Below are 12796 nucleotides of genomic sequence, written 5' to 3'. Positions count from 1 at the left end.
CTTAACATTTAGCTGTATGTTAAAGTGCCAGCACTGAATGTTAAACCCACTTATTTAAAAATATATATATTTTATTACCTTAATTTTTTGTCACAATAAAAAAAATTAAAACCACTGTAGAAGAGTAATGATCCCACTAAAGAAGTTTGGGAAAACTTGCTAGGTTGTTTGCATACATAAAATATGCTGCGATCGATGTGATGCTGGCTTATAGAATGTAAAATAGACCTTAACTGGTTAAGAAAGCCTCTTTGGTATTTGAGTCTTCAAATTTCACTTCTATCAGATAATTACATGATCCTTCCAGCATAATGACTCCACTGAAACCTTCTATAGCAAACATCAAATTAGTTCTCAAACAACAGGAATTCTGCAGATGCTGGAAATTCAAGCAACACACATCAAAGTTGCTGGTGAATGCAGCAGGCCAGGCAACATCTCTAGGAAGAGGTACAGTCGACGTTTCAGGCCGAGACCCTTCGTCAGGACTAACTGAAGGAAGAGTGAGTAAGGGATTTGAAAGTTGGAGGGGGAGGGGGAGATCCAAAATGATAGAAGACAGGAGAAGATCTCACTCTCCTTTTTCTCCCTCTGTCCCTCTGAATATACCTCTTGCCCATCCTCTGGTCCCGCCCCCCCCTTGTCTTTCTTCCCGGACCTCCTGTCCCATGATCCTCTCGTATCCCCTTTTGCCTATCACCTGTCCAGCTCTTGGCTCCATCCCTCCCCCTCCTGTCTTCTCCTATCATTTTGGATCTCCCCCTCCCCCTCCAACCTTCAAATCCCTTACTCACTCTTCCTTCAGTTAGTCCTGACGAAGGGTCTCGGCCTGAAACGTCGACTGTACCTCTTCCTAGAGATGCTGCCTGGCCTGCTGCGTTCACCAGCAACTTTGATGTGTGTTGATCAAACTAGTTCTGCTATTTTCTAAAAGTATGTATTTGATCCTGAAGTGATAGCCAGTTAGGCCTTGCTCACCTAAGCTAAGTGCATTTGATGCACTGCAATTTGCAAAAGATGTTTTTAGCATAAAATAAAAATGAGATTGTACTGATTTCTAATCTATAGTAACAACAATATTTTAGTGTCTGAGCATAGCAGTTGCATATTATTGTTTCTGCCACATAAACTGAAAGATTTAGTGTTATTGACTAGTGCTTTACTGCCTTTTCATATCAAAATTATAGTCCCAATTTTTGAAGCATTGGTTTTGAATGCTTCATTGTTGTTTTTCCAATTTTGCATAAAGAATGCTCAAGGGATTAAGAAGTCGATTGGAATCTAGCCGGTGTATTTGATAAATTTGGATTTATCCTTCTTTATTAGTGATTTGCATTAGCAACTTCCCTTACCCCATATGTCACCATTGCACTGTCTACTTGCTGATGAGACCCAAGGCAATATTGGTCCCATTGGGATGCATACTATGGCTCCTGGACTATTAAACAATGCATTCAGCTTTTGGAAAGCTGGAAGGCAGTTATCTGAGGGTTCATTGCAATGCTAATGAGTTCTTCTCTGGATTATTTTGTGTAATATTTGCAGCTTTTGAATATTGAACAAATCAAATCTTTGTGTGTATGTGGTAAAATTATAATTGTGGTAATTCAGAAACATATTTGCGCAGTGAAGTGAGTTGAAAGGTGCTTGAGTATAATAGTCCATAGTAATAAGGAATATTTGCTTCATACATTAATATTAACAGTTGAAATAATCGCTTCTTTGACTTGTTGTGACTGGAATAGAGAGACGTGTTTCATGCCACACTTCACCTCAGCTAAGACTTCATCCTCAATCTTACCTTCAATCAATATTATTATCGACCCAACTACATTTGTTCAATTTTCTAAGAAAAGCTTGTGGTATATTTCTTCCTGCCTTCCCAAGAAAATCAAACAAATACCAATAGCCAATTCATTCTGTATCTCCACTAATCAACTCAGCCTTGTTTTTTTCTGTGAAATAGCTCTTGACTACAGTACCCCATGGAGAAGTGATCAGCTGACAAAAAGGAAACAGTTTTTTTTAATTTAGAGGGAAGGATAACATATAAGCTAATAAGTAATTAGCTTATTTTGCAGTCATTATATTTCTCCATAAATTATCAGTGTCAGACTCCATAGGCATTATTCATGGATAGGTTCATTTCCTTCTGATTTTTGTACTGTCTACCTTGAGACAAATGTCCAAGAACATTAAAGCACCCATAATCAGATATTTAGGTTTGACTATTCGAATCAGAATTGCTTATTCGAGTAGATCATGTAATTTTGTAAAGAAATAATGATAATGCATGTTTCCCTATTGTGTGACAAATAGTTTATAATGTATTCTTTCTACTCACCAGATCTTAAAGGTACAGAGATATGTTAGATGTGATTAGCTAGATGTAAAATAATAGGAACATAACTTTGAGAACTAATTAAAGACTTGACCTTTCATTTGTCCTGTTGCTTTAGTTTTCATATTCTGTTTGATCTTTAATCAGTTAGCTTTACTATGCCCTTTAATACTGAAAATATAAATTATTAGTGTCCTAAGTATCTGTTCATCATTAGATGAATAAAATAATAATTGTTCCTTATTAAGCAAATTTCCCTTTAGAATATTGGAAAAAAAGTAGTCTCTGCGTGGTCAGGAAAAAATGAATTTAAATGCAATATATTGCTGCCAAATAAAATGTTGAAATGTCAGTTTTCAGAAGGCATACAAAACATATTTTGTTTCAGTATATGATAAACTCATTGGTGAGTGCTCATTTTATGTGCAAATTGTACAGATTTGATAAAGTCTGAAGTGTGTTTTGTTAACATTTAATTCCAGATGTAGTCGTTTTCAGGTCAAAGACTTTGTTTTAGGGAGACCTGAGAAATATCGAATACTTAAACCTGGTAAAAGTACTTTAGTATCATTTTTAATAGCTGGGCAAGTGGCAAGCTGCAGGTGGACATATGGTTAAATATTTCTGTTTGAATACCTGAAGATGCCATGAACCACATGTTGCACCTTTGCAACCATCTGGTAATATTGCTGGATGGTTACATTTTTGAACCGTAGAGTTCTGCAGGATCAGAGTGTTGGAATTGCTGTTGGAGACCTTGCACAGACTTGGATTATTATAATTTGAAGTATCAACCCTCAATTGGAAAAGTTCTGCCAAAGTCCAATTGAATGAGTAGAGGGTAATTTTCAGCTATGGGAAGAGTGTGCTGCCAGAGCAGCCATTGTAGAAGAAGCATTTGTGACTGGTGATTGTGCTATTGTTGATTGAATCAATAAGGATGTCATACTAGCTTTCCTTCCATTGTAGTTGATGAAGCCCTCTCTTTTATTTCCTTTTACTAACACTCTCCTCTGTCTGACTTAACTTGTTCTCATCCTGAAGAACTCTTTTATTTGCTTTCACTTGCCACAAAATGAAGCTGAAGCCATAGCCACCTGGAGGGGTCCTAGCTAAACTAATCATTTTGCTGACGAAGTGGAATACTCCTTATTCCAAACTTCCTCTAGTACCACTTTCCAACTTCTCACACATTACATTGACAACTGTTTTGGTGCTGCTTCCTGCATCATTTTTATCACCTTCACTGCTAATTCTACCCTGCTCTCAAATTCACATGGAGGAATTGTCCATTTTCTTAATCTCTCTGTCTCCATTTTAGAAGACAAGCTATCCTCTAATATATACTATAAATCCACTGACTCCCATAGCTACCTTGACTACTCTTCCTCTTGCCCTGTCTCCTCATAAGAATGCCATCGCTTTCTCACAGTTTCACCATCTCTGCTTAGATGGGGTGGAGTGGACTTAGTCTTTTTCCAAGAGTTGGGGAATCGAAAACTAGAGGGCATAGGTTTAAGGTGAGAGCAGAACAATTTATGAGGAACTTGAGGGGCAAACTAAGGGGGGTATTTATGTGAAATCAGCTGCCCAACGAAGTGGTTGAGGCAGATATAATGATGACTTTTGAAAGGCAATTGTGCAGGTACAGTACATGAATAGTAAAGGTGTAGAAGGTGATGCACCAGACACTGACAAATAGGACCAGTTTGGATAGGTTGGCATCAACTAGTTGGACCAAAGGGCCTGTTCTCATGCTGTATGACTCTATGACCCTATGAGTAAGCACAGTTAGGCACGGTTAGTGAACAAGTCCAACAGAGACTTAGCAAGCCCAAGCAGGTTTCCCGCACCAGGATAGTGCACGACTTGAAGGGAAGCCTGCATCCAACAGTGTTTCCATTCTGTTGCAAGTGTGAAAGAAATTATTAAAGAAAAATAAATGCGCTGTGATGCCACAGTTTGTTAGTAATGGAGAGTGAATACTTCAAAAACTACTCAAATTGGTAATGTATAACAAAATTTTTTCTTCCTTTACCCATCTTGCTCAGGCCCAGTAAAGATCCAATGACTTAGGCCCTGATTTTAATTAAGTCCCAGATTTTGAGCAATAGTTAACGGGGTGATTTCAGAACTCGTTCTAGCTGAAGCAGACAGGTCTTTCTTTTGTTTGTTTGTTTTATTTTTGTATATGGCTTTCACTAGCTGAAATAGAGTTTATCCAGGATCAGCAAAATGTGATCATTCAGAATCATTTGCTGTTTGGGTGGAAACTTGCAGGCATTTTTTTTTCATGCTCTTTTTCCTCTCTTCTTAGGGTGGACATTGGGTAGACCAGAGTCAAGGAAGCCTTAGTGAATTGCTGCAATACATTTGCACACTGTTTGTGCCTTTCAGCATCTTTGGAAGCTCAGAATAGTTTATAGTTATTGATGTACTTTTTGAAGTTTAGTCACTGTTAATTTGCATGCAGTAATTTTCTAAAAGGAATTACCAATATGATTTCAAATGTTCCCATTCAAACAAGAGCTAAATAATCTATCACGTCCTGATATATTGGTCCTAGCAAAGCTGGGGACTGATGTGATGAGCCATTCATTGCAGAATACCTAGTCCGTTAATTTTGTGAGCTCATGATAATCATTGGCATTCCCATCTGTTTGGCTGCTGCAGCTGGACTGCAGCCAAGTTTGTTGGAGCAATTTCTACTCATCGTCTAGAAGCCTATTTAAAGGATAATTGAACTTTTACCACAAAAAAGTGAAATATCAGCAATGTTCAGGAAATAAATCTCTCCGTAGTTTCCCTGCAGGTCTTGCAGAAAGCGAAGAAGCAGAGGAAAGAACTATTTTATACCAGCATTGTGATAAGCTGCTCGTGAGATTTTGAAGTAAGGAAGATATGTGATGGATTGCTAAACTATCCATATTCTAGAACTCCTACACTGTCTGATTTTGACATTGGTAAAGGTTCAACAACTCTTCATTATTTCTCTGTTATATTTTCTAACAGCCCTTCCAATCCCCTCAACTCTGACATAATATTTGCTTCTCTATCTGGCAATATATAACACTCATTTTCATTGTAGGTCCAGTGACTTCTTGCTTATTCTCATTGCAATAGCAACCAGTAAGACCTAGGTCCTTCTTTAGGTTGATTAAGACATCTAAACCTTTGCTTCAGTTTGTCAGTAGTATGCTCCTATATTTTGGGTGGGCCCATTTTAATTATTGTACTTGATGTTCCAGTGGCAAGTGTGTGATATCAAACATATTTGTTGAAGTATTTCTGCCCCCAGCAACCATTTTCAGCATTTTTGGATGGCTGGATTAAATGGAAGTAAGGATGAGCATTTCAAGATGGAAGTGCTTTGGATGCAGTCTGCAAAATTGGCATTGCCAAACAACATTGTTCAGTGATATTACCCAGCAGTTATATAAGTAAAGAGTTCCCTTTTCCTACCAACAAAAATCACCTCTGGTGCTCTAGTAGATAACTAAATGCTGTCTATCATGCTGTGGGCTTGAGTGAATTCCAGAGCATGTTGCAAAGCTCCATCACTTTGCCCTTGATATCTATGGCAAGTAACAGATTTGCTCTAATAAAGCAGCATGCCATTGTAGACTGGTAGATAACTTCAGTAACACATTCACATTAAAAGACAGCAGTAAATTAAACAGCTGCTCCCACGGGCAAAGCAGTATCGCTTGTCCATCAAGCACCAAAGCTGCACAGGGAGCAGCAACTTTCCTGGTGAAGTGCACTTTTCAGCAGGACTGTGCATTTATACATCCAGAGAATTTGTGGGGCTTGTGTACCTCATGGGCTGACAAAGACTCCAAGAGCAATTCTACTCAACTCTAGTATTCAACAGCTACTAGTTGCCTGCTCAATTAACATCACACATAACCCTGGGTTTTACTGGTAAATTCTGCCTGCTTTTAATGAACCATGAATGGTTCATGGAATTCATTGGTGGAGTTCCATGTTGCTCATGTTCTACTCGATTTATGCTGAGGTTAGACATGAGCTCTTTGATTTCAGTGGAGATTGTAAGGCTGCAGGGAAGAAAAATTACTGGTGAATTTTTTTTAAGTGATCTTATTGAGGTTTTTAATTACTTTAAATGTTTTTAGCCTGTTTCATTTTTAAAAACACTTGATAGTTTTGAAACCTACCAAACTTGGGAACAAGTTTTTGCCAGTTGTCAAGACTGCTGGGTACTTTTCAAAGCAAGGTTTCCCATTGTTTCTTAAGTTCATGTTTCTGTTAGAGTTTGAGTTTATAGTTCTGACTTTTTACTTCTTTTCACCTGCCTATTACTTCCCCCTGGGTCCCCTCCTCCTTCCCGTTCTCATATGGTCCACTCTCCTCTTCTATCAGATTCATTCTTCTCCAGCCTATGACTTTCCCCATCTACCTGGCTTCACCAATCACCTTTCAGCTCACCTCTTTCCCGTTCCCCCACCTTTTTATTCTGGCTTCTTCCCCCTTCCTTTTCAGTCCCGAAGAAGGGTCTCGGCCCGAAACGTCGACTATCTATTTATTTCCATAGATGCTGCCTGATCTGCTAAGTTCCTCCAGTATCTTGCGTGTGGCTTTTATTTCCGTTAGACTCTGGAATTATCATCCCAGCAGGACAGGCCCTCCATATCTAGATTAAGTAAATTAATTAGTTGTTTTGTGGTAGCAGTACAGTGCAAGACATAAAAAATTCCTATATATTACAATAACAGAGAGGGGGGAGGGGGAGGGAGGGAGGGAGAGAGAAAAGAAAAAAATAGAACCTGACCCATTCCACTCAGGTGGGCAGGTAAATTTGAGATTATGTTTTGAGGTCTTCTAATTATTTTTGGTAGACTTTATACTAAGCCCACACAATAGTTTGAGATCAGTTTTGCAGATCCACAGTGAGTCATCTTCACCTTTTTCTATGATTCACATTTATTTGACTTAAAAGGTATCCTTAAAATATAATCCTGCTTACAGCTATGCTGACAGTGGTGGGTAGTAAATTTGTGGAATTTATTACCACAGGCAGCTGTGGAGGCCAGGTCATTGGACGTATTTAAGGCAGAACTTGATTGGTTCTTGATTGGACATAGCATCAAGGGTTATGGGGAGAAGGCTGAGGATGGGTTAGAAAAAGATCAGCCATGATTGAATGGTGGAGCAGACTCAATGGGCCAAATGGCCTAATTCTGCTCCTATGTCTTATGATTCTGGTAAAAAGAATAGTTAGCTTTGCTGTTCACATTTAATGTCACCACTTCCAAATTGTAAAAGATGACTTTGGTAAATATATTATGAATTTAATTAATTTGCTATTAACCCTGTCAAAATGTAATTCATCCAGTTTCATTGAATAGTTTTTTTTCCAACTCAACTGGAAAAGTCAGGAGAAAATCAAATGCTCCTAATGCTACTGCTAAGGGGGAAATTAAAATTATATACCTTTGTGGTTTTGGAATTATATAACTTCTCAATCAGCTTAATCAGATTGGAGAATGTTATTTATTTCTGTGTACACACTTGTTATCAAGCATTTTAATATTTAGTGTCTTGTGCAGTACTAGATTTCAACAAAAATAATAAAAATCTTTAACTGTGGTTTACTTACACTGAGTGCCTTAATTGCCAGTCAGTAATTACAGCTCAGCAATTATAAAGTGTGAGATCACCATGTGTAACAGAACAGTAGATTGGAAAAAACATAAGGGACAGTTTTTTTTGTTTTCAGTGTGATAACAGTAAATTTACATGAATCAGGAGGCAGCAACATTAGGGCTGTGTGCAGGTGCTCCCAAATGGTTTATTAAGGGCTTCATTGTAGTGTAATAATCCCTTTGTTAGAAGACCCTCATGAACATAGCAGTCCCTCCTTCTGTCACAAGAGCATGGAGAGACTCATTTGATATTCAGTTCCAGCCCATGGAAAGTCATTAAATCAGATGAGCAATGACGTTGGAGTTTTAGAGTCCAGCTTCAGTCAACATCACCATGCAAAGACTGTTCACAGCTCTCTGTGCTTTCGTTGGACGTGCTTTCTCAATGATGACCAATTTGTGCTCGTTACTCTGCATCAAGTACAGGTAAAATATTGGGAGGTTTGTGGTGCAACACTACTTTAACTATCAGGGATTGTTTTGCTTGAATCTTTCTCTGTGTAATATTTTCATCCTCCTTGGGCCCCAGGCTGAGTTTCATGCCATTTTAAGAGTATCTCAGTGGTTATAATTCAGTATTTTCTTATTACTCCAAACGTCCTCAAAATGAAAGGCAGGCAGTTATTATTTTTGAAAACTTTACCTTAAAAAATAGGAGTGTGATTGTGTTAAGTTTGAAAACAAATGGATATTGCCTTTGTGCACCTCCAAAAGCTGAAAGGAATTTAGATCAGCAGGCATTTTAATTCTTTGATGATTCTTTTCAAAGGTCTTTCAGAAACATTTGAATGATTGACAATGTAAAGCAAATGTAAATGATAGCTATGTGCCAGGGATTTGTTTATGAGCATCCACTATTTCAAAGCTTTAAGTTTTTTTCAGTGCCTATAGTTTACAATAAAATAACCACATTGTTTATTTCCCCCCAGAAAGTGCTTTCAAACAGCGCACTTCTATGTGGAAGATAGCAATTCACCACGGGTGGTTCCTAATGAAAGCATTCCCATTATTCCAATTCCAGGTATGTTAATTATTCTTTCTTTGCATATACAAAACACAGTTTTTGAATGGTATTTAGTTCAGGTTCAAATGCACATAAAATAAATCAATATATTGTAGATTAATCTCAAAATTCAGAGATGATTGGTCTGAAGTATTTCTTGGAAAACATTTTTGTGACATATTTATGTTTTCAGTTTTCATAGCAAACTCTGAAAATTATCTTAATGAGTTAGGTGGAATTTTTTTTAAGATCCTACGGAAAAATTGCATTTTGTTTAAGCATTTAATCTTGTTAAAAACACACACATCAAATTTAACTTATCATAGACATTTGAGAAACTCACATCAAAAATTTAGATAAAAATTCTAATGAAACTTTGTGACCCATTATCTGGTCTAGGAAGAAGCAGGTTGATTCTGGAACGATGTGACAGATTCCCATGCATATATGATCCACAAAAACATGCAAGAAAAGTATGCTTGTGTATTGAAATGGATGATTGCAATTCAGGAGCAAAGTTGGCTCATGATTTTCTGTGCAAGGGAAGTCGGACACTATTGCTTTGGTTTTTATTTTATTATCTACAAAACATAATCTCATCCGTCAATGCTATTTCATTTTTGATCAAAACACAATTGGGGTATAATATTACAGATTCTTTTATCATGACATGTTATTTCATGGGTTTAGAGTTTCCATCATTCTAAATAACTGGCTAACTAGTGCTGATTTTCTTGTCAATCAAATAGCTATCAGCTTGATGATAAGATCATGTCACAAAACATGGACTTGATTACAGGCTGTAAGAACGTAAGCACTCATTTGTCATGCTGTTAAGTATTAAGTTCATCTGCAGCCTTTGTCAAGAGAATTGGAGTACCTCTACCTGTTAATTCTTAGATCAGAAATCACATTTTCCAGTTATAAACTGCACACAGGCACTTAAGACTGCTAGATTCAGCAACTAACTTTAATAGGTTTTCTTTTTAATGATTTTATATGCAGTGTCACTGTGAAGAAGAGTGAATGCTTAATGTTTTTTTTTACTCTGTATAGTAGTTAAACAGTCTTGCCTAGATAAATTATCTTCATTGACTTCCTGACGCAGTATTTCATTGGTTGTTGTTGATCACTGTCTTCTGTGCATTCACTTTGAATAATTGTTCCTGTCTATCTATTGACAAGTGTCCACATCAGGTCTAAGGAGCAGACTGAATACTGATATATGGTTCACTTAGACAACAAAACCTCATTGCACTATTATTGCTGTGGTTTTCTTTTAGCTTTGTTTTAAGTTTTCTACGTAGTGACTTTGGTGCACTTAAGATAATTCAATAGCTCCATGATTCAACTTCAACTAATAAATACTCCCTTAAATTGTGGATTTATTTCAGCAAACATTTTGATAATAAATTAAATGATTTGTAGCTACATTAATAAACACATGTACAAACCAAAATCATGTTAGGACCTTTGTGCCTATCCCACACATTCATGATGCCTTAAGCATGATTCACCACATGGTGAACTCTCCTTGCATACTAATCAGATCGCCACAGCTACTTAAAAGCTGGTAGTTAAAATGTCTCTTATTGTTGCTAAGGCAACTTTTTCTTACATTTGAGTCATCTGACCATAAAGTTCATGAGCATCCATGCTGTAGGAAAGCATTGAGCTCAGATTAGATACTTCCAGAAAAATTAGAGAGAGAAGCAGTATCCCAGAATTTGAATCTGGTGAATTATGGGCCACTGTTGACTACTGCTGGACTCTGCTGGTGATTAGCTCAATAAGCAGACTGTGGGAAATTGTAGGGTTTTCCATTCTGCCACTCTCATCATCTGGAGGGGAAAAGGACCAGAACAAATCCCACCCATGAAAACATTTTGACTGCTGGCTAAGGTACTAACTCAGGTTTAGCTGGCTGTCAATGCAGTCAGAATGCTAAATATTTCTACATGGAAAACATTTAAAATATTAAAATGAATATAGTGGCAAAAATCGAAAGTTTAAAGGTTATGTAATGATTAAGAATTCTATATCAATTAAGAGCAATGACCTTTGGAAATGAAAAGAATGTTGTAAGCCAGATCAAAACTGGAACTGGTTCTTCAAGCAGATTCCCCAACATGATTGCTGGGATCCATGGAAACTGCATTCTTTCATTAGACTCCATTGGAAGTCAAATGCAACATTGTGAAATTGCTAGCAAACAGCTGCTAGCAAATTTTTCACTTATATGTTCATGCACACGTGCATCAAAATTCTGAACTTCCATGGAAAACTGCCAGCAATCTGCCCAGAACTGCCAGTATTTTCCTGCAAGATATGAATATAACCTTTCTGTCAAATTTATTCATGTGAAAATTTACTAGCCAAGGTAAATAATCTGTGAACCTGTATCATATATCAATGGCGTACCTAATATTGACTAATATCTCACTTTTGAATGATACTGTGGTATCAAATTTAATGTATAGTTAAACTGTTGTATCATATTCATAGCATTTATGATGAAAGGCTTGAGAAATTAGCACTTTTCACTGTAGCAGAGAGATTAAAGAGCAACATAATAGCAAAATTCTCAAGATTGTGAATTATTTTCAGAGAAATTATAATAGATTTACAAAGCAGTAAGGAAAGAAACCAGCTTTAAAATTATCACTAAAAATTAAATGAGAAGTGTTTGCATTTGGTAACAATGAGAAAATTAAGACACACAATGCTGCAGATGCTGGAATATGGATTTTATTTCTCCATTTTGCTACTTCACAACAAAGTCTCTTCAAGATATGCCCACTTTAAAGAAGCTTTCCTCCTCTCCCTCCTCAGACGTTGCCTGGACGGTTGAGTTCCTCCAGCATGTGGTTTGTCGATTTAGAAAATGGAAGTACTTGTCATAAAATTCTTCAATTAATTTGTTTTGAAAAGAATTTCTCATGAAAATGCTAAATACTATGAAAGAGTAAGGACCAGGTTGGCTAAGAAGAAATACTAGTTCCAATGACCATTTCTGTCCTTTGATTTTTCTCTGCTTCCTTGCTCCGTCTTTTAGAAGAAGCATTGATCATTGTTTTAGTCTGACTCAAACTTGATTATCTTTAAGTGAAATATGTGTTGATTGCTCTTTTCATCCTGGAAATCTAGTTGTACTTACTCAAATCATCAGGTAGCTTGATTCCTTTTCTGTGAAATAATTTCCCTTGCAAAATATTTCAATGTGTCCACGTAGCTTGTTAACGAATTTGAGATTACAGAAAAACTGAAAGCAACTAAAATGCAAGATGAAATGCAGAACAAAGAAAAAGAATCACGAGTAGGCTTCTGATGTCATGAAATGTAGAAGAGGCTTGACCCAAAAGCAGAGCAGTGGAGACAACTTAGCGGTGAGCCATATCTTTAATAATCAACTGCAAGATAACAGGCCATGAGAGACCACAAGACAAGAATGAACAGATACTAAACAGGAGGCAACAAGGCCTGACAGGACTGTGCCCCTTCTGTGGCCAGCTCCTGATAGCCCAGAATGATCCGGAGGAGTCTGGCGGAACTCCTTGAAGGGTAATAGTTCCAGGGTGAAACTGGACAGCATCTGAGACCTCTCTTCTGGGCCATAACTTTCCCAGTTAACCATGATATACTTAGATATACTTTATCCTTTATTGTCGCCAAACAATTGATACTAGAATGTACAATCATCCCAGCGATATTTGATTCTCCGCTTCGTGATCCCTGGAGTACAAGTCGATAGTAAATATTAAAAATTTAAATTATAAATTATAAATA

General features: G+C 37.1%; 1 protein-coding gene across 1 annotated transcript in view; it reads left to right on the top strand.

The window, feature by feature from the left end:
• The window catches only part of LOC134356821 (receptor-type tyrosine-protein phosphatase gamma-like), a 699039-nt gene that overhangs the window by 607356 nt on the left and 78887 nt on the right, over positions 1 to 12796 (top strand). Inside the window, exon 14 of the mRNA XM_063067988.1 lies at positions 8937 to 9028. Within this exon, the coding sequence (XP_062924058.1) occupies positions 8937 to 9028 (92 nt within the window). The remainder of the gene's footprint in view (positions 1 to 8936; positions 9029 to 12796) is intronic.

This window comes from Mobula hypostoma, chromosome 15 (genome assembly GCF_963921235.1).
Source record: "Mobula hypostoma chromosome 15, sMobHyp1.1, whole genome shotgun sequence".
Taxonomy (NCBI): domain Eukaryota; kingdom Metazoa; phylum Chordata; class Chondrichthyes; order Myliobatiformes; family Myliobatidae; genus Mobula; species Mobula hypostoma.
This window is presented reverse-complemented; position numbering and strand designations above follow the sequence as displayed.